At 49.5% G+C, this 27,591-nt stretch overlaps 3 protein-coding genes across 9 annotated transcripts in view; 2 read left to right on the top strand and 1 right to left on the bottom strand.

Annotated features, from left to right (window-relative positions):
* Nucleotides 1–523: 523 nt before the first annotated feature.
* On the bottom strand, nt 524–17,238 carry LOC146345385 (uncharacterized). The gene is made up of 4 exons (XM_084859850.1): nt 17,128–17,238; nt 15,272–16,557; nt 2,763–3,336; nt 524–1,079 (listed from the first exon to the last, which is right to left on the bottom strand). Exons 1-3 carry the CDS (start codon nt 17,236–17,238, stop codon nt 3,303–3,305), a joined length of 1,431 nt encoding a protein of 476 aa, XP_084715976.1. The 3' UTR covers nt 524–1,079; nt 2,763–3,302.
* Nucleotides 15,793–23,749, top strand: LOC146345384 (GTPase IMAP family member 1-like). Of its 2 annotated transcripts, none has more exons than XM_084860104.1 (3): nt 15,793–15,934; nt 18,757–18,781; nt 22,863–23,749. In XM_084860104.1, the coding sequence occupies exons 2-3, from the start codon at nt 18,763–18,765 to the stop codon at nt 23,675–23,677; spliced, it is 834 nt and encodes a 277-aa protein (XP_084716230.1). In that variant the 5' UTR covers nt 15,793–15,934; nt 18,757–18,762; the 3' UTR covers nt 23,678–23,749. The 2 variants fall into 2 exon arrangements, with proteins under 2 accessions (XP_084716230.1, XP_084716231.1); XM_084860105.1 differs by lacking the exon at nt 15,793–15,934 and adding an exon at nt 16,392–16,566.
* A 107-nt stretch (nt 23,750–23,856) lies between these two features.
* The window catches only part of LOC146345383 (GTPase IMAP family member 1-like), a 9,300-nt gene continuing 5,565 nt past the window's right edge, over nt 23,857–27,591 (top strand). For 2 of the 6 annotated variants that reach the window (XR_014792537.1, XR_014792536.1), the window contains exons 1-2: nt 23,857–25,216; nt 27,406–27,491. Coding sequence is in view for 4 of the 6 variants with exons in the window: in XM_084860132.1 (XP_084716258.1) it covers nt 27,473–27,491 (19 nt within the window). In the remaining 2 variants the exon portion in view is untranslated. The other 4 variants (XM_084860132.1, XM_084860130.1, XM_084860134.1 and 1 more) reach the window with 4 other exon arrangements.

The raw sequence follows: 27,591 nt of genomic DNA, 5'->3' as shown, positions 1-27,591 counted from the left end.
TGAAGACTGGGCGGGGGGGACACCGCCCACATGCGGTCCATTCCTGCTTTAAGAGAACCACCACTAACTGGGATATGGCATCCCACTGTGGCATACTGCATGCTCACTAGGGGCTCCACCACATGAGGCTAAAATTCTGCACCCTTACTGGGGCTTCTGCTTCCAGATTCTTTGCGGGATTAAGCTCAACTCCTTTAGACAGGCTGACACATGCTGTTTTTTTGGGATTTTCTTTCTTGGCAAGTTCTATATGTTTCATTTTACAGCCACTAGATGGTGCTGTGGTATAGCACAATTACAGAAGTACCCAGCCAGAAAAGCACTTCCTAGCATTTCCTAGAGAAAAATCACACTTTCCCCAAGCTTTATAAAGCCAGGATAAAGGTCATAAAGCACAGGAGGGGCCCTGGAGGTTGACAATGTCATGTAAAGGACCCGCAAACTTCCATGAGTACCCAATCTTGATCGCAGGATATATGCCCTGTGTGGACAAGCCCTTTGTGGCTGGCAGTAAACTCTCCTCTGGTATGTAAAGTTCCACCGAGTCCCAACTACCTTAGTCAAGCTCCCCCAGCACTTTCTTAGTGGCTGCCCAATACAGCAGTGAGTAGGGTACCACGCGTGTGGCCTTCCTGCTAAAGCTGGCAGCTTAAAATGGGGAGGGGGGGCATGAGCAACATCAGGGCACCAGGTACTGTACCACCTCTACTGCCTCATCTGTCTCTGCTCCTTCCCAGTGCCCACAGGGCTGGACGTGACTGGGCTTCTCAGCTCTGGGTTTCTCTGCTCTCAAGCACAGAGTGAGTAGGATGCCATCCCCATCTCTGCCTGAAAAAAGAGGGGTGTTCTAAGGGCTTTACAGGCAGGAACAGTTTTTATGTTATGCACCAAGCACTACTATTCTTGAACCCTGTGTGTGTGAGTCACATAACAACACACACAACAAAGAACTCAGTAAATTGTCCACAGATTAAATATAAAAGGTTTCCTGCACATGAAATCCTGTTCCTGCGTGTCTGAAACTTGGCAGATGTCATCTCCCAAGAAGGGACTACTGTGCTTGCAGATCCAATCCAATTCTGCCAAGAAATAAAAATGTCACAGGCATTTGTTGAATTGTCCATTCTAGTCAATGGGGTCATCATGCAAAGCTTTGGGTGGAAATCCTGAAGAAAAGCTCCACTTTGGATCCAAACTGATGCACTATATCAGTCCAAAGCACACACCTATTTTTTGCTCTCTATTTCACCTTTCAAACACAGTGATGATGGAGCTCTTCTTGGTGGCCACAGTTTTCCCCCACCCCCACCCCCAGATGGCCCTGGACTTTCAAGGCATTGTAACAGAAAATGACAGTGACCACACACAAAAAGGCAGCTGTCAATGCAGACCATTACATAAGAACATAACATAAGAACATAAGAAGAGCCCTGCTGGGTCAGACCCAGGGACCAGGTTCCATCTAGTCCAGCATTCTGTTCACACAGTGGCCAACCAGCTGTCGACTGGGAACCCACAAGCAGGACACGAGTGCGACAGCACCCTCCTGCCCATGCTCCCCAGCTATTGGTGCACATAGGTGTACTGCCTCTGGCACTGGAGGTAGCCCATAGCCATCAGGACTAGGAGCCATTGATCGCCTTTGCCTCCAGGAATTTGTCCAACCCCCTTTTAAAGCCATCCAAATTGGTGGCCTCCACTATATCTTGTGGTAGGAAGTTCGATAGTTTAACTATGCACTGTGTGAAGAAGTCCTTCCTTTTACATTTTTGTGGGAGCTGCCATTTTCTCCCAGAATGCCCTGGACTTCCCTGTTGCCTCTCAGTTTTTCTGCAACCCTCACAGTAGCTGGGAGGTTACAAATTTTCCCCGTTACAGTATATTGTTCCCTGTTGTGATGCAAAGCATTTGGGGGTGGTTTGGTCTTGATCGGGCAATTAAGACCCATTTGCTTTAGAAAAGACCTGCTCGTGCTGGGGATGAAAACTGCTGGATTGGCTTGTGGATATGGATCAAGACCTTCAGCAATGTTGGACTCTCCTCAGGGGCGTGGCTATGGGGACTGTCACGAGGAACTCCTGTGCTTCGAGATTTACCACAACACCACTGTTCATTACCAAATATTCATTGGTGCAGGGCAGGGGAGGAGATCCTGAGGACAATCCCTCCATAAACCAGAACTCCTGCTTTTTCTCATCTGTGTAAAATAAATTCTGTGCGGTAAAATTTTATGGGACATATTTTCATACCTAGTCAGACAAGCTTCCCATTAGCTGATCGTCTCTTTTGTTCTGTTGTGTTTTAACTCTAGAAATCCTGACTCCTGCCTTGTGGCTTCTAGCACTTGTGTGACTATGTCTGAAAGCGGCAGAGGTAAGGCCTTTAACCAGCAGACTTTATATTGTTCTCAGTCTTAGCAAGATCTGAAGTGCTGTGAAAAATCAAATAAGTCTTCACTGCATTGCAAAAATGTTGCACTGCATATACACTGTTGTATCTTATTTACTCACTCTCCAATTCTTGTGGGATACCCATTACTATACTGGACGTATGTGGGAGGGAGGGATTCTGGGATGTTGCTGGGAAATTCTGGAGGGGTGTAACAAGGCCCTGTGCTCTCTGAGCCATGGCTTCTGCATGATGGAGATTAACAACAGGGAAAGGACACAGCCCTTTTCTCACTTCTCCCCCTGACACCTGCCTGACCATCTTCAGGAGACAGATTCCCATCACCAGATTTACCTTCCATGGCAAATACTTACATTCTTTCACTTACTTGTCACAGCAACTGAACTGAGGATCGCTCTTGTCGGTAAAACTGGAGCTGGGAAAAGTGCCACAGGAAACACCATCCTGGGGACGAACAGATTAAGGTCTACCACGTCACCCTCCTCTATCACAACGCAATGTGAAAGATGGGACACTGAAATCGATGGAAGGAAAATTGTGGTTGTTGATACTCCTGGTTTCTTCGACACGAATGTTCCAGAAGACCAGACTTGCCGAGAAATCAAAACGTGTGTGAAGTACGGCTACCCAGGACCGCATGCCATCATACAAGTCATTCAGCTGGGTCGTTTCAGCCAGGAGGAGAAGGACGTTGCCCGGTTAATCCAGCAGATTTTCAGCTTCAAAGCAAAGGCGTACATGATCATCTTGTTCACCCGGAAAGAGGATCTGGAAGGCAGGCCTCTCAGGGAGTTCTTGGCGGAGGGAGATCAAGACCTTCAGCGTCAGATTGCTCAGTGTGGCGGCCGGTGCCTCGCCTTCAACAACAGGGCTAAAGGCGAGGAAAGGGCGAATCAGGTTGCTGAGCTGCTTCGGATGATAGATGGCCTGGTGGGGAAGAACGCCAGACAGCCATATTATACTGAAGACATGCTAGAGAAGGACAAAGCGGCAATGTGTGACGAGTGCAGACATGTGCATGTACGGTTCTGTAACATACTCTAACAGATATAGCAAAGACCCTCCCATTAAAGACCAGAAAATGTGGGTAACACTGTAGCTGGGCAGTTGGGTCTGCTTTGATTTGAGACCTACAGCCGGAAGTTTAGCTGACGTAGAGCTTTTCTAGATGAAGCTTTCATTGTGAATTTGCCATTCCTTGCTCACAGTTGATTTTGGGCATTTCACAGTGTACATATTGTCATCACCGTTCAATTTTGCTTCTGCTTTTAAAAGCAATTTCACGGGGGTTTTGGAGTGCAGAAAATCCAGTATTTTTTTGCATCATGAAACAAAGCACCAGTCCCCACCAGTAGAGTTGCATTATTCAGCAGAATGGAAATGTAACAAATAAATAAATAAAGCCAGAGGGAGGGGCAATGTGGATGACACATGACACATGGGGTGGTTTTAACCCCCACCCACCCACCCACCACATCCATTGCCCAGTGCAAATCACTCCCAATCATTACCACTCCCATTACCATGAGAGCAAGAATGAGGCTAAATTGTAGATCATGCTTGAGGATGTGTTTCAAAGCTTATCCTATTGTCCATATGGTGTGAGATTTGCTGGAGCCAAATCAGAAGCAGTGTTAGAAACAGAACAAGCAACATTCTAAACAGTGAGTTGCAGTGAGTCCCTAGAGAGAGTGCGCTTCTGTAGTCAAACTGGGATTTGCAGTTTGAGAGGCGAAAAGATTTGTGCTTCCTTGTGTGATGTGTTCTCTCAAGAACTGCCATTTCCAGAGCAGGAAGGAAGAACAACTGCTGGAGGAAACATCACACCATAAAAATCAGGGATAGTGATCCGAGGGACAGTGGGAGCCAGTGCAGCTGGTAGGATTTACACATGCAACATTTTTGTTGTTGTTGTTAATCAATTTATAGATCACTTGACTAAATCTAAAGGGGTATCTTGGAGCAGTTTACAACATAAGGGTTTAAAACTGCTACAGTTAAAATGTTTAAGAAAATAAAATAAACCATCTCAGTTAAAAAAACATTTGAAACAAAGAAACCTCTCTCAATAAAAACATTTCAAATCAGGGAAGTAACAATCCACAAACCAGGCAGCACAATCAGTCAGCGAAGGCCTGGGTGAAAAGACAGGTCTTTAACTGGCAGCAAAACATGCCACAGTTGGCACCCTCCATGTATCAATGGGGGAGGGCTTTCCATAAGGTGGGTGCCACCATGGAAAAGGCCTATTTTCCAGTTGCTGTCAGATAGCAATTTGCAAGTTGTAGTACAACCATCAAGGCCTCCTTTGATGATCTTAGTGATGAAATGGGAACATATGTGAGTAATATGTCTATTACACACTCAAATATATGTGAGTAAATGTCTAGTGTATGCACCCGCACGCACCATACTGCCATGTCTGTCAATAAATACAAACCAGACAACCAGAAATGTAAAGATGTTAAACAAAGAGAACTAAAGGAAGCTAAAGGGCACCAGTCAGTAGCTTTTCAGAATCTAATCCACATTACTTAATGTGCAGGAGTATAATGTGAATTAGCACATTTGTGCAAGAGTGCAAGAGCACATTAGCACTAATGTGAATTAACACTAATAGAAATTAGCACAAGTAGAACAAAATTTTGGTTATAAAATCCAATTCTGCCAATGGACAATGAAATGAAAGACGCCTAACAATCTGCAAAACAAAGGCAAGAGAGATTTAACAAAATCCCTACATCCCTAACTGGGGCCCCTAAATGATGCTTGGGCCCTGGAAATATTCCTGTCACCTAGCTGCGTGTGGGACCCAGGGTGGGACCGCCACAGGAATTACTTTCCTGTGATTGTTCCTGTGGCTCCCTCTCCGTCATTATCACCATCCTGAGAAACACATGCAGGCTGGCATTACACTGCTGGATGAAGGGGAGACTTGCAGGAAAGCAAACGTGCTGAAAAATGAGAAGCCCACCCAGCTGGGGGAGTTTGCATACAAAACCTGGCCAGAAGAGACAGGAGTGTTGGGGGCTAAATGGAAAGGGTCTGGCTGCCCAAGAGCATTTGACTTTTTCTTCTTCTGCCTTCAGTACAAAGATCTTCAAGGCAATAAATTGGCATCTTCAGTTAACACAGACCTTCTTCAAAACAACGCACTTTCTGTGGCTACAAATGAGCCACAGGATGCTCAGGAATGGGACTACAGAGGTTCCCTCATATCTCCTGACTCCATCCAACTCTGCCACAGTAGCTGTGTTCCCCAGTAGAAAAGAGAGGACATCCTTTTGCTCTGTTACTGTTTGATTATAGCCAGAGGGAGTTTAACCAATGCTAGAACGCTTTGATTTCTGCAATGCTTCTTTTTAATGTGTGGTAATCTTATTAAATGCTCTGCTTGCTTAAGATGTAGCACTGAGTCTTTCATATATTTTTAACATGGTCTTAAGGACAGTGTGCCTCTGAGCATGGGCTGAGTGCCTTTCCCCTCTAATAAGAATCAGAGAATTGGGAGAGATGAGAAGATTGACCGTGTTCTGCCACATGATGAAACTACCTCTGTGTCTCACACTGTGCCATGCAGTGGGGGTGGCGAGACCCCTTCAGGCGGAGGGCCAAATTCCATTTCAGAGAAGTTATCTGGGGCCACTTTCTGGGATGGGCGGGACCAAAGGCAAAAGGGGTGGAGCCAGAACACCAAAAAGGCAGCGTATTGTAGCTTAAAGCTCATACTGCTGATAAAAATCACAGAACAGCAGGGCTGGAAGGGGCCTACAAGGCCATTGAGCCCAACCCCCTGCTCAACGCAGGAATCCAAGTCAGAGCAGCCCTGGCAGAAAAAGTGAATATTCTGAGTCACTCGGAAAGCAGCGAAGGGCAACAGCATCAGTAATGGTAACCAGTTTTATTCAGCTTACCAGTGATGGGACCCACTTCCCTGCTCTGCTCTCTCATGCTCCAGATGGACATTCGGTTTCATTAAACACCCCCTCCCTTGTGCTGCAGCCCCCCCCCCCCCCAATTCACAGTATCTGCATTTTAGTACATTTACAAGCAAGCAATGGGTCACGAATAAATGGGTCTCCCACATCACAGGATGTTTGGACCCAACAGAACCCACCCATTCCACTTTATGAACTTTACTATCATCTAGTGTATTGCTGGGAGTTGGTGAATGGCGTGACGTTAAAGTTTTGCAGTTGATGGCCCTTCACCAAAAAGGGTAGGTTTCCTAGGGGGTATCTACTCCTGTTCTAATGCGCCCTGAAGATGATTGTGGTAGACGATTGATGTCTGTCTCAGTAGCCAGCCCGCTTTTTCTTGCTGTAAAATCCAGGTTTTGCAAAACTGGTTTTCTGATGGATTTTCCTGTCGTGGTGGTTTCAGTGCATTTGGTAGGCTCCTGCAAGCTGAACTGCCTTCGCTATGGGCTGCTGGAGCAGAGCTGATGGCGGAAGGGAAAGCAGCGGGGGTGGGCGCGGGGAGAGCAGAAATTCCGGGTAATTTGAAGTTACCCGGAAGTAACTTCAAATTGCACTTTGCTGAATACAGGAGCAGAAGGGTCGGGAGAAGTCCTCTGCCTGTTCTCAATAACCATGGAGCATGGGAGTGGGGAGGGGCAGCGGGGAGAGCAAGCCTCATGCCTGCAGTTTTAAAACTACGCAGTTTTAAAACTTCCAAGTTACTTGGAAGTAACTTGGCCTCTTTTGCCGTTCACTGCCCACAAGGGGAGGGGAGAGTAGTGGAGAGCAAACCTCAAACTGCGCGGGTTATGGAAGTGCTAATATGTGTGCAGATGGAGAGCCGTACTGATGTTAACAGCTGATAGCCCCCACATGGCCCCTAATCATGCAGAGAAAGGCTGGGATGGAGGCGAGCGCTGTTGGCTAAGCCTGCCTACTTGGAAGCAACTCATCCTCCATTGTAGTTCACTGCTCATGGGAGAGAGGTGGGGGGTAAGCCTCAAAGAGCAGGAGAGCAAAGGAATGGAAGGAGCTGACCTTTGGCTTCTCCCTACACTGACCATGGGGGGGGGGGGGCTGGAAATGTGTAACTATCTCCCTAGCGACACACCTTCAAATATGAATGGGGGCGGTTCTCTCCTTTCTCCTTTTTAATTTCTTTGCCTCAAGGAACAACAAGGTGGCATGGATAACTGTACTGTAGTCAGGTGTGAATTTACCCAGAGATATGCAGGATTTAATGCAGTAATAATTTATTAATTAAATAAATAAGTATAGTGATTGGCTAGAGAGCTGGCAATTTTTAGAGTTCGTTCTCACGGCTGCATTCACACACAGCAAAGGCCACACTTTTTGCCACTAACAGAAGCTAAAGCAATGCACGGTAGCTGCTCTTCCCACTGTGCACCTTCCAACTGATAAGGGATGCTTCTGTCTATATTGTGAGAAACTTATTTTGCTGCCAAGAAAGAAAGGCCTAGGTACGGGGGGGGGGGGCAGCGTGTGCGCTTTCTGACAGTTCCCTAACTCAGTGAGGGATTTCTATAAAATCCTGAGCAAATTGGCCTGTTAGCTGTTCTCATCTGAGGGGGAGGGTGCGCCACCTGCTCAGATAACCAGCCCCAAGGAACAGCGCCCCATCACTCCCCGGGGAACCAAGAGTTACAGGACGTGTAAGCTTTCTTTAACTTTCTCTGCATCCAATTTTCCATCATTTTAACACAAGCAGACTTCGGTCATATTGGTATCCTCAAATCTGCTAAGTGTGTGGGCCCTGGCCAGGCCCCAGTTTAAAACAATACCCATGTCTACTCAGAAGTAAATTACCTTAAGTTGTTGTTGTTGTTCAGTCGTGTCCGACTCTTCGTGACCCCATGGACCATAGCACGCAAGGCCTTTCTGTCCTGCGCTCTCTCCCGGAGCGTGCTCAAGTTCATATTCATTGCATCCGTGATGCTATCTAGCCATCTCATCCTCTGCCGTCCCCTTCTCCTTTTGCCTTCAGTCTTTCCCAGCATCAGGGTCTTTTCCACAGAGCTTTCTCTTCGCATTAGGTGGCCAAAATATTTCAGCTTCAGCTTCAGTATCTGTCCTTCCAATGAGCACTCAGGGTTGATTTCCTTTAGGATGGACTGATTGGACCTCCTTGCAGTCCAGGGGACTCGTAAGAGTCTTCTCCAGCACCACAGTTCGAAAGCATCAATTCTTCGGTGCTCAGCCTTCCTTATAGTCCAGCTCTCACAGCCATACATTACTACTGGGAAAACCATAGCTTTGATTAGACGGACCTTTGTCGGCAAGGTGATGTCTCTGCTTCTTACTATGCTGTCTAGGTTTGCCATAGCTTTCCTCCCAAGGAGCAAGCGTCTTTTAACTTCATGGCTACAGTCACCGTCTGCGGTGACCTTGGAGCCCAAGAAAATAAAATCTGTCACTGCTTCCATTTTTTCCCCTTCTATATGCCAGGAAGTGATAGGGCCAGATGCCATGATCTTAGTTTTTTTTAATGTTGAGTTTCAAACCAGCTTTTGCACTCTCCTCTTTCACCCTCAACAAGAGGCTCTTGAGATCCTCTTCGCTTTCTGCCATTAGGGTTGTATCATCTGCGTATCTGAGGTTTTTGATAATTCTTCCAGCAATCTTAATTCCGACCTGTGATTCATCCAACCTGGCATTTCTCATGATGTAATCTGCATATAAGTTAAATAAGCAGGGCGACAATATGCAGCCTTGTCGTACTCCTTTCCCAATTTTGAACCAATCGGTTGTTCCATGTCTGGATCTGACTGTTGCTTCTTGACCCTCGTACAGGTTTCTCAGGAGAGAGGTAAGGTGGTCTGGTACCTCCATCTCTTTTAAGAATTTGCCACAGTTTGTTGTGATCCACACAATCAAAGGCTTTAGCATAGTCAATGAAGCAGAAATAGATGTTTTTCTGGAATTCTCTTGCTTTCGCTATGATCCAGTGAATGTTGGCGATTTGATCTCTAGCTCCTCTGCCTCTTCGAAACCCAGCTTGTACTTCCGGTAGTTCTCGGTTCGCATACTGCTGAAGCCTAGCTTGTAGGATTTTGAGCATAACCTTGCTGGTATGTGAAATGAGCGCAATTGTGCGGTACTTTGAACCCTCTTTGGCATTGCCCTTCTTTGGAATTGGAATGTAAACTGACCTTTTCCAGTCTTGTGGCCACTGTTGAGTGTTCCAAATTTGTTGGCATATTGAGTGCAGCACTTTAACAGCATCATCTTTTAGGATTTTAAATAGCTCAGCTGAAATACTGTCATCTCTGCTAGCTTTGTTGTTAGGAATGCCTCCTAAGGCCCACTTGACTTCACTCTCTAGGATGTCCGGCTCAAGTTCAGTGACCGTGCTATCATGGCTATCAGGGACATTCAGATCTTTCCTGTATAGTTCTTCTGTGTATTCTTGCCACCTCTTCTTAATCTCATCTGCTTCTGTTAGGTCCCTGCCTTCTTTGTCCTTTATCATGCCCGTCTTTGCACAAAACGTTCCCTTGAGATCTCCTATTTTCTTGAAAAGATCTCTAGTCTTTCCCATTCTATTGTTTTCCTCGATTTCTTTGCATTGTTCATTTAAGAAGGCCTTCTTGTCTCTCCTTGCTATTCTCTGGAACTCTGCATTCAGTTGGATAGATCTTCCCCTTTCTCCCTTGCTTTTCGCTTCCCTTCTTCCCTCAGCTACTTGTAAAGCCTCCTCAGACAGCCACTTGGCTTTCTTGCATTTCTTTTTCTTTGGGATGGATGGAGTTGCTGCCTCCTGAACAATGTTACGGACCTCTGTCCATAGTTCCTCAGGCACTCTTTCTATCAGGTCTAATCCCTGAAATCTATTCCTCACCTCCACTGTATATTCATCAGGGATATGATTTAGGTCATACCTGAATGGTTTAGTGGTTTTCCCTACATTCTTCAATTTAAGCCGAAATTTTGCAACAAGAAGCTCATGACCTGAGCCACAGTCAGCCCCAGGTCTTGTTTTTACTGACTGTATGGAGCTTCTCCATCTTTGGCTGCAAAGGACATAATCAATCTGATTTCAATATTGACCATCTGGTGATGTCTATGTGTAGAGTCGCCTCTTGTGCTGTTGGAAAAGCGTGTTTGCTATGATCAGCGTGTTCTCTTGGCAAAACTCGATTAGCCTTTGTCCTGCTTCATTTTGTACACCAAGGCCATGCTTGCCTGTTATCCCGGTGATTTCTTGACTTCCTGCTTTAGCATTCCAATCCCCTATGATGAAGAGGACATCTTTTTTTGGTGTTAGTTCTAGAAGGTGTTGTAGGTCTTCATAGAACCGATCAACCTCTGCTTCTTTGGCCTCAGTGGTTGGGGCATAGACTTGAATTACTGTGACGTTGAATGGTTTTGCCTTGGATTCGTACTGAGATCATTCTATCGTTTTTGAGATTGTACCCCAGTACTGCTTTTCCCTGGGGTACAAGACACGACTGAACGACTGAACAACAACAACTGCTTTTCCCACCCTTTTGTTGACTATGAGTGCTACTCCATTTCTTCTAAGGGATTCTTGCCCACAGTAGTAGATATGATGGTCACCTGAATTAAATTCGCCCATGCCTGTCCATTTTAGTTCACTGATTCCCAAGATGTCGATGTTCAGTCTTGCCATCTCATGTTTGACCACCTCCAGCTTACCTCGATTCATTGATCTTACATTCCAGATTCCTAAACAATATTGTTCTTTACAGCATCAGACTTTCTTTTCACCACCAGACACATCCACAGCTGAGTGTCCTTTCGGCTTTGGCCCAGCCACTTCACTCTTTCTGGCGCTACTTGGAAATTCCCTCTGCTTTTCCCCAGTAGTATATTGGACACCTTCCAACCTGAGGGGCTCATCTTCCGGCGTCATCTCTTTTAGCCTTGTGATACGTTCCATGGGGTTTTCTTGGCAAGAATACTGGAGTGGGTTGCCATTTCCTTCTCCAGTGGACCACATTTTGTCAGAACTCTCCGTCATGACCTGTCTGTCTTGGGTGGCCCTACACGGCATAGCTTATAGCTTCACTGAGTTACGCAAGCCCCTTCGCCACAACAAGGCAGTGATCCATGAAGGGGAAATTACCTTAAGTACTGGTTGCTTTTGGGATGAAAAAGACCGCCATTCTTTCTCACCAAGCAAGCCTCAAGCCTGTGGTTTTAAAACTAGGCATTCCTACTTGCAAGTAACTCGTCCTTTATTGCAGGAAGAGCCTTGCTGATTTTAACAGCTGATGACCCCCCACATGACCCTTAATCACTCAGAAAAGGGTTGGGGACAGAGGTGAGTACTGTCTGCTAAAGTTGCCTAATTGGAAGTAACTCGTCCCCTTTATTTCTCTTCAGTTTATTTTTACGTTGCAGTATATCACAGTAGTGTTATTTCACAGTAGTGCTGTTTCACTCATTCACCACTGGCACTTTCCTTTCTTTCTCCTCAGTTTATTTTTGCATTGCAGTATATCACAGTAACGCTGTTTTGCAGTAGTGCCATTTCACTCTCTCACTATTGTGTGTGCTTTGGATATAGGGCATCTGGCGCTTTCTCTTGCAGCTCCATTCTTGGCTGTTTATTTTTACTGTGTGCTACTTCGCAGTAGTGCTTTTTCACAATAGCACTGTTTCACTCCTTCACAGTGGTGTGCTTTGATATAGGGCACTTCTCCACTGTTTATTTTTACTTTGCACTATGCAGCACACAGCTTCCTATCAATGTAACCATTATAGAAGTGGAGCGCACTTATGAAGACAAATGGTGGATGAGAGGGGAGAGGTGTGGGGTAAACTACAGGGACATAATTGATCTCTTCCATTAAATTTCCCTGAGCAGAGGTGCCTGGACAAGGGTAGGGGACAAGCCTCTCCCATTTGCGGAGCAGCATCTATGTGGTTGATGATGTTCAGTTCTACTCCCTGGACTTCGCCCACCCAATCCCAAAGTTTCAGGTGGTCTGTGACCTGGGAAAGCAGGTTTTAGGTAGTGTATACTCTGCTTTTCTTGCTTTGTGTGCTGCTGACGGACCAAAGCGATTTCAAAATTCAGATACAACCCTGGAGTCCTGGGATCCAGCCCTCAGAAAATATCACCTCACAGAGACATCTCGGAGACTGAATGTGGGACCTGTTACATGCAAAGCTTTCACTGAGTGCCACTGAGCTATGGTGCCGAATCCAGATAAAACTCCAGGCCAGTGGTCACCTCTACCATCCCAGTCCCACATGATGGATGGGGAATGCTTTTCTGCAGGTGATGACCATACTTGTTGGCCTCATTATATTTTTAGAAAGTGTGTGTGTGGGGGGGAGAGACGGGTGTCATTCATCACTGGGCATAATCCAGTCTGTGCTTATTTGGTCCTGGTTGCCCTATGCAAAAAAGGCAAATGCTCTTTTGGGCTGCATTAATAGAAGCATAGCTTCCAAATCCCGGGAGGTACTAATTCCCCTCTACTCAGCACTGGTTAGGCCTCAGCTGGAGTACTGTGTTCAGTCCTGGGCACCACATTTTAAGGAGGATGCAGACAAACCGGAGAGGGTTCAGAGGAGGGCAACAAAGATGATCAGGGGACTGGAAACAAAGCCCTATGAAGAGAGATTGAAAGAACTGGGCATGTTTAGCCTTGAGAAGACTGAGGGGAGATATGATAGCGCTCTTCAAGTCCTTGAAAAGTTGTCCCAGAGAAGAAAGCCAGGATTTCTTCTCAATCATCCCAGAGTGCAGGACACAGAATCATGGGCTCAAGTGACAGGAAGCCAGATTCCATCTGAACATCAGGAAAAACATCCCACCTGGTTGGTGGGAACATGGGACATGGGCTGCACGGTGGAAGCACCTTGTCTGTGGAACTCTCTCCCAAAAGAAGTCAGGCTGGCCCCTTCCTTGCTCACTTTTAAGCAGGCTGTTAAAACATTTTGGTTCTGTGTGTCTTTTTAGTGTTTAAAGATGCAATCCTATGCACGTTTAGACATAGAAGGATCCTGCAACTTCCCCATAGAACTTTTTTCTGTTAGAGCAAGACAACAATGGAACCAATTACCCAGGGAGGTGGTGGGCTCTCCCACACTGGAGGCCTTCAAGACGGGGCTGGACAGCATCTGTCAGGGATGCTCTGACTTGGATTCCTGCACTGAGCAGGGGATTGGACTCGATGGCCTTGTAGGCCCCTTCCAACCCTACTATTCTATGATTCTATGCAGGATTTACAGTCAACAGGGATTAGCTAGCTGTTGAATGCAAAGCATTTTCTTAGATGTTGCTGTCTGAGAGCTGGGGAAAGTCAGCAGTCTTAAGGGAAGGAAATTCATGAGATCAGACTTCCTCTATTTTCTGGAATAATAAAAACTACATTCTAACTGTTGCATCAGTTACAAGCTGAGAAACCTGGCAGAGTTTTTCTGACTTGTGCATAATTTATTCCAGGGGTGGTGCGGGAGAAGCAGAAGTGAGGAGCTACGTGGGGCAATGAAGCTGCCACCCCCCCCCCCAGCCTGACTAGGAATGGGGGAGACATTCATTCAGGCTGCATTTCAATTTGGACTGACCTAATTCTGCACTTTCAAAAAACTATGTGAACTGAAACTCAGTTATCCTTTGAATTACCTTCCTCAAATTTTGTAACAGAATTCTTCAACTGTACAAAATATATGTTAGGGAAGATAACATTTAAAAATGTATTATATTAGGGAAATAACATTGAAAAATGCATTATACTAGGGAAATTGCTTCTAAAAATGTGTATATTAGGCAAAAATGCATGTATTAGGCAAAATATGCAAAAGGACACAAGAATTTTCATGAGAACTTAAAAGAAAAACAAAAGATTCTTCCAGTTTGGGACAAACCAAACTAAGACTGGAAAAAGAAGAAACAGAGAGAAACCAGAACTGACAGATTCATCCAGCCTCAAGTCCCGGACCCTGGAAACCTTATTCTGCGGCCCTCTGATATTTGAGAGTTCACCAGGCATTGCTCATATGCTTTCAAACAGGTCTTCATAGCCTTAAGCGCCTTTGCCCAGCCTCGACTGAACACCATTTACGCCTCTTCCTGGCAAAGGCAGATCTGGCCACAGTGATTCGCACCTTAATCTCCCCCCCCCCCCGCCCCCGGTTAGATTATTGCAGCATGCTCCACATGGGGCTGCCCTTGAAGTGTGCTTTGGAACTACAGCTAGTGTGAAATGCAGGGGCCAGATTGCTCCCTGGTGTACACTTCGCTGACATTACACAGTGTATCAATTCCACCAGCTACCAATCAGTTCCTGGGCTCAATGCAAGGTGCTGATGCTTATCCATAAAGCCCTAAAGGACTTGGGGCCAGGATATCTGAAAGAGGGCCTCCTCCCATATGAACCTGCCCGCAGTTTAAGATAGTCAGATGCCCTTGTGCGCTGCCCACCCACAAGAGCAGCCGGGTTGGCGGGAACATGGGACACGGCCTGTGCGGTGGAAGCACCCTGCCTGTGGAACTCTCTCCCAAGGAAGTCAGGCTGGCCCCTTCCTTGCTCACTTTTAAGCAGGCTGTTAAAACATTTTGGTTCCGTGTGGCTTTGTAGTGTTTAAAGATGCAATCCTATGCACGTTTAGACATAAAAGGGTCCTACAACTCCCAGCCTTCCCCACAGGACTTTTTTCTGTCTAAACACGTATAGGACTAGACCCTAACTGTGCGAGCTCCACACTCTTGCTTTTTAAAGATTCTCTCCTGCTCTTAATTCTGCTGTTGGTGATACGTCAAAGTTTTAAATGTCTTTGTAAAGCTTTTCAATTGTTTTACATTTTCATTATAAGCGACCTTGGGGCCCTATTTGGGCCGAGAGGTGACCCCTAAATTCATAACTAAGTAAACATCAGTAAGGGCTAGAGCCTTGCGTAGTGCGCACGGAGCTTCTCCGGAAGCGCGAGCGCCGCATCTGGCGCGCGGGGCTGCGGGCTCCGCCGCCTGCTGCCGGCCCGCGCGCGCGCGCGCATTTCTTATGGCAGAGGTTTCAACCGCAGCGTCGAAGTCCCCGTCAGCTCCGGCCGGCCGGCAGGCAGGGAAGCGCGGCGGGCCGGCGGGGCGAGACAGACGCGCGACGTCGCGGGCTCGCCCGCAGAAAACAGCCGCGGGCTGCTGCGTCTCGCGCCTCCCCGGGGCGCCGCGCGCGAACGGCCACCCAGCGCGAGCCAAGAGCCGCGCCCCCGCCGGGACCTCGCCGCCCTGCGCCGCCCGCCGGCGTGACGGGGAACGCCGGGAGGCCGGTTTGGCGCAGCCCTCGTTCGACCCGGGGGCGGCGGGCGCGACCCCCGCCTGCCCTGCCCTCGCGGGAGGGCTCTTCTCCGCGGGGGGCGCCTTTCCGAAAACGCCCCGCCCAGGCCGAGCGGCGGAGGCGGGCGCCCGGGGGCGGCAGCGCGGGGCCCCTCCGCGGGCGGGCGCCGAGCCTTCCGCGGGGCGGGCTGCGCGCTGCCGCCGCTCTCGCTCCAGCGCGGGCGAGAGGCTTCCCGCGTCCTCGGCGCGGCGGCGGGGAGAAGCGGCCCGGCGGACGCCCCCGGGCCGGGGAGGAGAGGTAGGGGCGCAGGGCAAGGAGGGGAGAAGGGGCGCTGCCCGGGAGCAGGGCTCGGCCGACGCCGTCGCGGGGAAGCGGCAGCGGCGCCCGGCCCCGCGAGGGTGCGGCCGCGCCCTTCGCGGACTGCGGCGCCGCGCGGCCCTGCGGGCGGAGGGCGGCTCGGGCGGAGCAGGGCGCGGGCGCGCCAGAAGGGCCGCTCCGCTTTCCAGGGGACGCAGGGGCGCCGCGCGGCCCGGCCGGGGGAGCGCGCGGGCGGACGCGCCGCCGGCCGCCCCTCGTGTCGCCTGCGGACCGGCGCGCGCCTGGGGCGCCTCAGCCGCTCGCGTCGCTTCCGCCGCGCCCTTCCGCCGCCAGGAGGCGCCCTGCGCGCCCTGCCCCGCGCCTGGCGCCCTGCGGGAGCGGGGCGGGGCGGGTCCGCGGGGGCGGAGGCGGCGGGCCGGGGCCGGGCGGCGCACCTGCTTCCGCTGAGCGGCAAAGGCGGGCGGAGGCGCGAGCGCCTCGCGCTGCCTCCTTCGGGCCGCTCCCCCGGCTCGGGTGCAGGCGTGAGCGGCGGGGGGCACTTCTGAGCGCACGTGGCTGATGGTCGCGCCGTGAGCACTTTCCCACCGCCCTGATCTCCCCTCCTGTCGCCTGTAGGCAGATGCTGTTCAGGCACTGACCTTCTGCTTCCTTTCCATGTCAGGGTTGTTGCTTTTCTCCCTCGGTGACAGCTGTCCGTTTCCTTAACAGAGGGAGAAGTATCGGGTTTTATGTGTTATGATTTGTTTTTGGTTTCTTATTGTGACGATCGCCATGGCTGGGCAGCAGTGCCCCCACCCGCCCCTATGTACTGGGGACTAGCAAAGACATGAGCGCCTTGCTCTGTCCACGTCAGGTCTTGTGCTCGTGGGAAATGGTTTGGGTTTTGGTTGTCGAAGAGTTTAACATTTCCCGGTCAGCGTCACTACAAATACAACCAGTTATCCTCTTATTTCGGATGGGGTGTGTGTGTGTGATAGTAACAAAGAGACAGTGGCTAAGAACAACCCTGCAGTGTAGCCTAGTGTTTATACTGCAGGTTAGAGAATATCGGAGTCTGGCTTCCCAGCAGACAGAAGAAAAACACCCCTCAGCCGTGCCTAATTTCAGGCGGTTAGCAGGGCCCTGGAGCCAAACTGTATCCCCTCCCTGACTCTCGGGCTCATCACGGATACGTGGTCAGTGGTCTCTGAAGCCACGGAGAGGCCCAAGAGAGCCAGCTGGGTTGCGCTGTCCCGTTTCCAGTGTAAGGCAGCCTCTGGGACTGCCCCAAACCAGGCTGCCATCTGTACGGGGATGGGCCCAAGTCACACTGGCATCCTCCCAGGCCACCCGGAGTCGAGAGGCCACCGCCTCCCCCAGCACCCAAGGCAGGTTACGGTCCGGCCGGCCATTGTGGCTCGGATCGTCAGAGCCAAGCTGGATTTCCTGAGCAAAGGTCACATCCTGCCTCTCGGAGGACTGGGGGACCAAGCCCTCCTCAAGGATGCATTCATTCCGCCTGAAATCCAGATCCTTTTACTAGTCACAAAGGGCATCGGCCATGGGAGGGAAACACACGGCTGGGGCCACATGCATCCCTCCCCAGACTTGAGGGTGGCTCCCGCCCATGCGGCTGCCACACCACACTGCTGAAAGTCAGCAACACGGTGGCAAAAGAACAGTGGTTGCACTCAAACGTGCCACATTCAGCTTGCTTTGGCCCCTTCTTTAATGTTGCGGGTGATGTGGAAGCAGGAGCGGGCCCCCGGCGGAGTCCAGGGGCTGGGAATTGGCCCCTGGATTGCTCGAATTAATCCACTCCTGGCATAGCTCCAGAGAAAAAGAAGTAGGCCTCAAACCTCCAAGCAGCCAGTCCACCTCTTCAGTTGCACACGAGGAAAGGTCTCCATGACAATATGACAAGATGGTGTCCTGGCCTCATCCCTCTCTGGCGCTGCCAAGCCATGGCATCTAAGTCAGTGTGCGTGGGGTGATTGTGTCCGCAAAACGGAAGGCAAAGTGGCCACAGCAGATGTGCTACACCTGCTGTCCCAGGACTCCGCACCGCAAAGGAAAGGACACCTCTGACCTCCTCCAGTAATTGTACTGGCCGACACTGTGCAGGCACAATGGGGGCAGAGAAGCCAGACTTCTTTGCTGCCATCGTTGCTACGAAGGGCACAGATGGGGTCTCGCCTGTGTTCGACCGTGCTCGCAGGCTTCCAAGATCCGCATTGTAGCAGTCGCCAGAGCGTTTCGTTACCTTCAGCTCCTTGGAACAGTAAGGTGTCGACACAGCTACATTATTTGGTCAAGGATGTTTGGGAACCATCACATCGGTGGTCCAGATCAGCTGTCCATTCCGGGGGGGATGGGGGCCTTGCGGGGCTGCCGGCTAAGACTGCAGGAAACTGTCCCAGAGACCTTGGAAGACCTTCCAGTTTCATCAGGCTCTGGAGGCAGGCCATCCAACTTGGTCTTCCATCTTTGTGGGGTTCACAGGTAGCCTGGAAGTGCAATTTGACTGGGTAATGATCCATCCATGACAATGGAGCCACCGAAAGATCATCCTCCCCCACTCTGAGCAGAACAGCAGAGCCAAATTATGTCACATGACATGGGTTGGGCCTGATGGTACTTGAGACAGGTCCACTGCTCTTATGGTGGCCATGAAATTCCATGCCGCTCCAGACGTGGCGGACTCTGCTCTGGGCTTCTCGTTGGGGGCCCTGTCTTTTTCAATTAGTATTGTGGGTGTGTTCTAGGTTTGCATATTGACGGCCGTGTATAACTAACACTCGGTATTTTCACAAATATTTCAGAGAAAGATGGACAGGACCAGACGAGGTAAGGAAGAGTTCCAGTGATAAATGTACATTACTGATTGGCTTGCAGTGTATTGGTGGGAGGGGACATTTTTGTTTGTATAACCTCTGCTTGTGTAGGTCCTATGGGGCTTAATCAGAATACAATTTCCAAAGATCTAACTGAACAAATACGTTGTTAGTAAGAATTACACGAAAACATGCCAGAAGTCCCCAATACAAATAACTGCAGCAATCTGTCCCTTTGGGTTCAAACTAAAACATGGATTTCTTGGTTGCAACCGTGCAGCAGGCCAGTCCAAAGTGTCTTGGGTCTCTCCAGATGCAGAATATTTCAGGAGTCCTTTCCTGTAGATTTCCTAAATTCAGTCCACAGGACAATCCACAATTTGCAACTCAAACATTCAAGGTATCAGCCCTGCAATAATAATAATAATAATAATTTGTAACAACTATCAAAGATACAAACACGATTTCCCTTCCCCTTGCGATTTTGCTGCACGCAAGCACGAACTCAGTTTACCACATACAAGATGACAAGAGCTCATAATCATAATCTCCAGCATTCCTCTTCCCAGCAGAACAAACTGACCTTTTGTTGTTGTCTCTTCTCTTCGCCCTCCCTCTTAGTGAGGACTCCACCCACGGGACTAAACCAGCTAGTCTGTGGGTTTACATTCTCCCCTGCTAAAATACTGTCGTCTCGACAGTACCTTACGGTCTGAAATTGATAGAATTAATACAAACTAATAAGTAACTACAATAAATGAATGCTGATTCAGGATGTGAAATGTGGGGCACAACTGAAAAGCTCAACACAGACTCCTTGAACTTAACTGGTTTGGTTCTCTCGGAGGCCCGTGAGCGCTCCATTGATACCTTCTGATTCTACTAATGATGCTGCACTGCTGGAAGGGCTTGTTATGAAGTGACTCTCAGGGCTCGCTCTCTGTGGCTTCAGCTCCTTCTCTGTCAGAGCTTTGGGTTACGCTGACCTCCGATAGAGGAGCTGGGGTGAAGTCCCCAGCTAAAGGGTTACGGTCTGATTGAAGGACAGAGTCTGGAATACATCCTTCCTTCTGTTCTGTTTGGACTGCTACGTCAGTGGTCTTTTGTCTAGTGTGATGGCTAATGGGATCCACTTGAACCTCTTTGTATCTTTTACCTATGCCTTCAGCATCATGTGGGATCTGCAGTTCCAAACTATAAATCCTAAACAAGGTACCACCTGCCCTCCAGCTCCTTCTGTTTCAAGCAGATTACAAATGGACTGTAATTCTCTACGGAGCAGATGGGATTTATAGAAGGTCTCGCGTATCCAAGTGACTTGTGAGCCAGTGTCTATCAAGCAACTACATTTTACCCCATCCAAATGCACACAATCATTACACGCAGGTCCTGTCAGTTCTTGCAAATTGTCGCTTTCACCTCTGACCACAGTTTCTTTCCAGAGGCCTGCTCACCGACTGACTGTGCTGCTCTTGGTCACTTCCCGCGGACCAGCCTGCTCCTGGTTCCCTACTGTGCTCATTAGGGCCTGATGAAATGATGATCGGGCTAAGCCTGTTAACACCCCCCCGCTTAAAATGTCCTTTCAGTCCACAATCAAAGCATCCTAACTGCCTACTATGCTCTCTGGGCACTACTGACCTTCTTTCTTCCCTATAATTTTTGGGGAAAGCCGGGCTTGAACTCCTGAGCTCTCCTGCTTGTTGAATAGTCAGCTTCAACTTTGCTATCTCTTTTGCAGATTCTAAATGTTTGGTTTTCCGATCGACATCTTTGTCGTCACAACTCTGGGAGCCCTTTCTGCCGCTTTCTCAATTTCCCTTGCAATTTTAATTGGAGACCTCCCTTTCTCAGGCACCTCTTGTTTGCGGCTTCTCTCTGGCTCATCAGATATTTCTCTCTCCAGAGTTCTTCCGTTATAAAGAAGTTCCACATATGGAACCCCCTTTGGCTTTTTGCCAGAGCCAATGCCTTTTATTCCGAGGGCAGCGAACCATGCTTGGTGCCAGCATCCTCTAAAGAACTGTTCCTGTCATACACATGCAATTCTTGCTCTCTAATCCCCTTCTGTTCTGAAATGTCCATAGCCAAAGCATGCAACGGATGCAAATATCCTGAAGACCCTCGTCTTTAGTATGCTGATGAGTCTCATACTATTTTACTTTTAACTTAGACACTGGAACAATATTACCACACGCGGCTTCTGCTACTGCACGGCACACTTCTGCAGAAGCTTCCCTCCCTGCTCCCAGAGCAACGTGTGATGCCACTGGACGCAAACTCGCTATGATTTTCTTCCTTTTTACAATTTCAGGAATATTGTCATCCAGTAACTCTCTTGCCTGCACTCTCCAAACAGCATAATCTATTTCTCCAGTTGGTTTAGGTATAGCTCCTGGAAACGTCTTGAGATTCACTTTGAAATCTGTTGCAACATTTGTAGTGGAACTCTCAGCTTGCAAAACCCTTTCTATCAATTGTTTTTTCAAACCAGGGGGAAGATTTACAGCAGGGGTAGAACCTGCAGCTGGAGTTTTTTCCCTCTGTATAACTACTACCAGTACTTTCTTGTGCTCCCTGAGCAATATTATCTGCATCCTCCCCAAGGAATGCTGTAACCTCTTCGTCTACAGGGATTACTTTCCATGCAAGCTCTGCTCCCAGCACTCCTTTCCTATTCTCAAAACAGCACTGGGAGTATGGAATTCACATAGCAACATATCTTCCCTATTTGCTTTTATCCTTTCAATTTCAGCAATTCTCCCATAACATTCCACAACATTCCTAATCGCTTCCTTTACATCCCCAGAATTTACAGCACGTAACAAAAACGTTCTGTGCAAATCAAATCCCAAATTTCTGAAAACGTCTGTTGCAGGCTTGCAGCGATCTGAGTTTGCATTTGCCAGTTTCTATAACCTCCACTTGTGTCGGCCCTGTGGGGCTTAATCACAATAAAACTTGCAAAGATCTAACTGAACAAATATGTCTTTAGTAAGAATTAAATTACACAAAAACATGCAAGAAGTTCCCAATACAAATGAATGCAGCAAACAGTTCCTTTGAGTTCAAACTTCAGTATGGATTTCTTGCTTGCAACCGTGCAGCAGGCCAGTCCAAAGTGTCTTGGGTTTCTCCAGATGCGGAATATTTCAGGAGTCCTTTCTTGTAGTTTTCCTAAATTCAGTCCACAGGGCAATCCACAGTTTACAAGTCAAACATTCAAGCTATCAGTCCTGCAATAATAATATAATTATAACAAATATCAAAGATACTAAGATGATTCCCCCTCCCCTGCAGTTCCAAGTATCAGCTCAGTTTACGCTACAAGGAGATAAGAGCCCATAATCACCATCTCCAGCATTCAGCTTCCCAGCAGAACTGACTCTTCCTTGTTGTCTCTTCTCTTCGCCATCCCTCTTGGTGAAGACTCTGCCCAGGGGAGTAAACCATCTCCTGAATAGGGGTTACATTTGCTCCAAATGTTTTTGGGAGGTTTTAGTGGCATCAACATTGACATGCCTCCTTACACTTCTTAACCGTTCCCCTGCCCTAGTCCTGATGGAAATGTGCCTCCCCCCGAAGCTGCTTTTTGCATTGGGGGGACATACCCCGTTGGCAAACAGTCATATGAATAAGTCAGGCTTGGTCCATCCAGCCCACTCTTGTCTATACTCACTGGCAGAGTCTCTGGCAGAGGCCTTTTTTGGCCCTTGCTACATGATCCCTGTAGCTGGGTGCGCCAGGGACTGAACCCAGTACCTTCTGCAGGGGAAACTTGTGCTCTTGAGTGGCGGCCCTTCCAGCCTGGCCGAGGCTGTCTGGGGTCCCAAGCAGAGGCCTCTTCCAACCCTTTCCTACGCGGAATGCTCTAACTGGAGATCCTGGGGACTGAACGTGCACCTGGGTCATGCCTGACACCTGTTCCATGACTGAGCTATGGCCCATCCTCAAAATACTGTCCATCCCAAAAATGGAGCCATGCACGTGAATATCTGGGGGGGGGGGAGTTACTGTTTTTGTTTACGTGAAATAAGTTGAATTGTAGCAATGGCATGTTGCTTTTTGGCTGACATGTTCTTCAATACCTGCAGGAGAAGGCAGACAGCTGAGGATTATCCTCGTTGGCAAGACTGGAGCCGGGAAAAGTGCCACAGGAAACACCATCCTTGGCCAGACAGTGTTTGAGTCCAGGCTTCAAGCAAAGACAACAACTGAGGTCTGCCAAGGGGCCTGCGGGACCTGGAAAGACTGGGGTGTTTTAGTGATTGACACAGCAAATATTTTTGATGCCGAAGTCTGCCGTGAAGATGTGGAAAGTGAAGGCATGCACTGTATTGCCCTCTGCAAGCCCGGCCCTCACGCCCTGGTGTTCGTGACCCAGGTGGGCCGTTTCACTGCGGAAGATGAGGCGGCAGTGAAGCAAGTCCAGGAAGTCTTTGGGGTGGAGGCCGCCAAGCGCATGGTTGTCTTGTTCACCCGCAAAGAAGATCTAGGAGGGGGCTCCTTGCAGGAGTATGTGCGGGACTCTGATAATGAGGCTCTCCAGAAGCTGATTAACAAATGTGGGGGCCGCTGCTGTGCTTTCAATAACAGGGCAGCAGGAGCGGAACGGGAGGGGCAGGTCTCTGACCTGATGGAAATGGTCGAGGGGGTGATTCAGGAGCATGGAGGAATGCATCATGGCAACAGGCCATATGTGGAGTCTTCCTTAATGGAGGCAACACTCAGCTCTTACATGGCCAGAAAAAAGGCAAAATCTTGGTTTCACAATTTCAGCTGGGTCTTTCGCAGCTTTAGCTGGAGAAAACTATGTGGGATAATTGTGTTTGCTGCATGCATTGGGGTGTATTGGGGGTATCTGGCTATCAGCGCACCAAGGGATTCGAACCAGTTGAAGCATTTTTAAAGCCAATTAACCTTCTTGTTATTAGGCGGCAAGAGGATGACAAATGACTGACATAATAAACTGATGAACATACCTAGTTGTCTTGGCTTAATGACATGATACATTTTTAAAACATCACAGGCTCTGGAAAATAATCTTCAAATGCGCAATGATTGTGTTACCAAATGCAAATACACTTGGTGACTGCAAATTATCAACCCTCATGTCCAGGGGACAGCTTGGAATACGAATCTCCTTCTTAATCTGCAGTGTATAAACCGATCGCTGTATAGATTCCATTCGAACAACACAAAGCCAGAACATCTGGGCTAATCCACTAAGAGACGCAGCATGATGCTGAACACACCATGTAGCACATCGCTTGATACCATTTGAGGTACAACTCCAGGCCTTCCAGCATGTCCTATAAGGAGCCCTTGCAGTGGAGAAGCCAGGGAAACGCTGCCTGAGTGTCCGTGCCAGCAGCAGAAGTGTCTCCAGGTAGGGCTGGAAAACCCCTGCCAGGACCCCTGGGGAGCCGGTGCTGCCAGTCAGTGTCCCCAGACCTGGCCAGGTGGGCAGAGGGTCCGGCTCTGTGGAAGGCCGCTTCCGACGTGCCTGTGTCTCACTGGCTTCCCCTTCAGGCAGGCCTAGCTGGGGCTGGGTGCGACCTCCAGGCCCAGTTGCTGCCGCTGCTCTCGAGGAGCGGCTGCGGGCGGGGGTGGTGAGCAGCCTCGGGCCACCTGCCCTGCCAGAGGGAGGCACCAGCCCTCAGGTTCCCGTTGGGCTCTTCTGCGTCCGGGGTGGCTGCTGCTGTGCCTGAGGGGAGAGATGCTGCGGCCAGGATGCCGCTCTTGGCTACCGTGCGGCTGCCTGGGGGCTACCCGGAAGCTTCTGCCTCCCAAGAACCCGTATTTATCAGTGGAAACGCTTGACCGGAGTGCTGCTGAATGCATCGTCTGAGAGCATTAAGTGACCTGCTGATGGGGTCCAGCTCTTCCCATGGTGTGCCCGTATGTCCCCTGCTTGTCTAGGCGGGGCTGTTAGACCTTTGCCAGGCCCCAGGAGGTGGCGGCGAGAAGTGCAACCCCAACAGCATTTTCAGCCCCCATTTCCCTTCTGCGCAATGTGAAACAGTTGTGCTTGCAGTGAAGGTTTCCCTAATAGTTAACCTCAGTTATCGTTTATCAAACTAGAAGTGTATCCGATTGAGCTCGTTCTCGCAGCTGCAGTGGTTGAGTGTAGTTAGTAGTGAATCTGTCAAAGTCCGCAATTGCCAGGCTGTGGATACGAATTCCTGCAGCCGCCATGCTCCCCTTCAGCCCGCGGCCTCTGCTTCCCTCCCCCCCTTCCTTCAGTGCGTAGAATGTTGCCACATCAGCAACTCAGGTGTCGAAGACCCTGGGGGATTTATTTATTTGTTCTGCTGCTTCGAAGCGATTAGTTTTGTTTTCAGCTCGGACAAGAAGCTTCATCACATCCTCCTGTTCGCTGCAAGAAGGCAGGAAAGAAAAACGGCTTGTCAGACAATCCAGGAGCAGGAAAGGTCTCGCTGGGCAGGTGAGGAGACGGGAACCTGTGATCTCCAAAAAGGTAGAGTCAGGGGAGGGGGAGAAAAGAGGAGAGAAGTATCTGCACAGGGAACATGTTTCAGGCTGACACTGCCGTTGAAGAGTGGCAGAGGACGACTGCCGCTGTTAGATTTCACGCATGCCCCTTCGAGGACTTCTGAGCCTCCCTCCCCAGCTTAGCGTGCCGGCGTGAGAGGCGGGGGGCACTTCTGAGTGCACGTGGCTGATGGTCGCGCCATGAGTACTTTCCCACCGCCCTGATCTCCCCTCCTGTTGCCTGTAGGCAGATGCTGTTCAGGCACTGACCTTCAGCTTCCTTTTCATGTCAGGGTTGTTGCTTTTCTCCCTCGGTGACAGCTGTCCGTTTCCTTAACAGAGGGAGAAGTATCGGGTTTTATGTGTTATGATTTGTTTTTGATTTCTTATTGTGACGATCGCCATGGCTGGGCAGCAGTGCCCCCACCCGCCCCTATGTACTGGGGACTAGCAAAGACATGAGCGCCTTGCTCTGTCCACGTCAGGTCTTGTGCTCGTGGGAAATGGTTTGGGTTTTGGTTGTCGAAGAGTTTAACATTTCCCGGTCAGCGTCACTACAAATACAACCAATTATCCTCTTATTTCGGATGGGGTGTGTGTGTGTGATAGTAACAAAGAGACAGTGGCTAAGAACACCCCTGCAGTGTAGTCTAGTGTTTATACTGCAGGTTAGAGAATATCGGAGTCTGGCTTCCCAGCAGACAGAAGAAAAACACCCCTCAGCCGTGCCTAATTTCAGGCGGTTAGCAGGGCCCTGGAGCCAAACTGTATCTCCTCCCTGACTCTCGGGCTCATCACGGATACGTGGTCAGTGGTCTCTGAAGCCACGGAGAGGCCCAAGAGAGCCAGCTGGGTTGCGCTGTCCTGTTTCCAGTATAAGGCAGCCTCTGCGGCTGCCCCGAACTAGGGGTGGGTGGATCACTTACCTGGTTCCGTTCAAAGGCATCTGCTGGTGGGGGAAAGGCGATCCGTCCCTCCCCCCCGGAATCCTTCCCGGCCAGCTCCGCTCTGCGGCAAGGCCACGGAGCTGCTGGCTGGGCCCGTCCGCAGCCGGACTTCCACCCGCTGTCGGGCTGCGGACGCAAATGGCATCCGGCGTAGCAGACGCCATTTGCGTTCCTGCATTAGCTGTGATAGGCTACGTAAATACGTAGCCTATCACGGCTAAAGCGGGGACGCTTCTGCTTTTGCTGCACCACCACCTTCTCCATTGTGCTGAGACAGCAGCCATTTGCGTCCGCAGATAGAGCAGCGGACGGCTGCGGGCGGACCGGACCAGCCGACAACCAGGTAGGGTCCGTCCCGGGGGGGATTCTGCGGGGTGGTGGTGGGGGTAGTCCGGTCTGCCACGGACTCCGGGGGGCTGGATTCTAAAGAAACAGAGGGACCTGGAGGGCAGGCAATACTTTATTTAGGATTTATAGTTTTGGAACTGCAGATCCCACATGATGTTGAAGGCATAGATAAAAGATACAAAGATTCAAGTGGATCCCGTTATCCATCACACTAGACAAAAGACCACTGATGTAGCAGTCCAAATAGAACAGAAGGAAGGATGTATTCCAGACTCTGTCCTTCAATCAGACCGTAACTATTTAGCTGGGGACTTCACCCCAGCTCCTCTATCGGAGGTGTAACCCAAAGCTCTGGCAGTGAAGGAGCTGAAGCTACAGAGAGCGAGCCACGAGAGTCACTTCATAACAAGCCCTTCCAGCAGTGCAGCATCATTAGTAGAATCAGAAGGTATCAGAAGCTAAGACTGCAGGAAACTGTCCCAGAGACCTTGAAAGACCTTCCAGTTTCATCAGGCTCTGGAGGCAGGCCATCCAACTTGGTCTTCCATCTTTGTGGGGTTCACAGGTAGCCTGGAAGTGCAAATTGACTGGATAATGATCCATCCATGACAATGGAGCCCCCAAAGGATCATCTTCCCCATTCCTGAGCAGAACAGCAGAGCCAAATTATGTCACGTCACATGGGTTGGGCCTGATGGTACTTGAGACTGGCCCATCGCTCTCGTGGCAGCCATGAAATTCCACACAAGGCAGATTCTGCATGGATGCTGAAATCCCTCCAGACCATCCGCTGTGGGCTTCTCATTGGGGCCCGGCTTTCTCAATTAGTACTGTGTATGTGTTCTAGGTTTGCATATTCAGCTGAGGCTGTGCATAACTAACGCTTGGAATCCTTGCAAATATTTCAGAGAAAGATGGACAGGACCAGACGAGGTAAGGAAGAGTTCCAGTGATAAATGTACATTGCTGATCATCTAGCCATGTATTGGTGGGAGGGGACTTTTTTGTTTGCTCCAAATGTTTTTGGGAGGTT

This window comes from Heloderma suspectum, chromosome 5 (assembly GCF_057233095.1).
Source record: "Heloderma suspectum isolate Gila_16-S chromosome 5, 16-S_ref, whole genome shotgun sequence".
Taxonomy (NCBI): Eukaryota; Metazoa; Chordata; class Lepidosauria; order Squamata; family Helodermatidae; genus Heloderma; species Heloderma suspectum.
This window is presented reverse-complemented; position numbering and strand designations above follow the sequence as displayed.

What these genes read in the sequence shown, in the direction of transcription:
- LOC146345385 (XM_084859850.1), bottom strand. Translation starts at nt 17,238, where the DNA reads ATGGCAGCCTGGTTTGGGGCAGTCCCAGAGGCTGCCTTACACTGGAAA. An exon ending in CTTCAGAGACCACTGACCAC is followed by an intron (nt 16,558 to 17,127) that starts GTATCCGTGATG and finishes TACAGGCGACAG; the next exon opens with GAGGGGAGATCAGGGCGGTG. An exon ending in CGCGCTTCCGGAGAAGCTCC is followed by an intron (nt 3,337 to 15,271) that starts GTGCGCACTACG and finishes CTTCCCCACCAG; the next exon opens with GCCATCTATCATCCGAAGCA.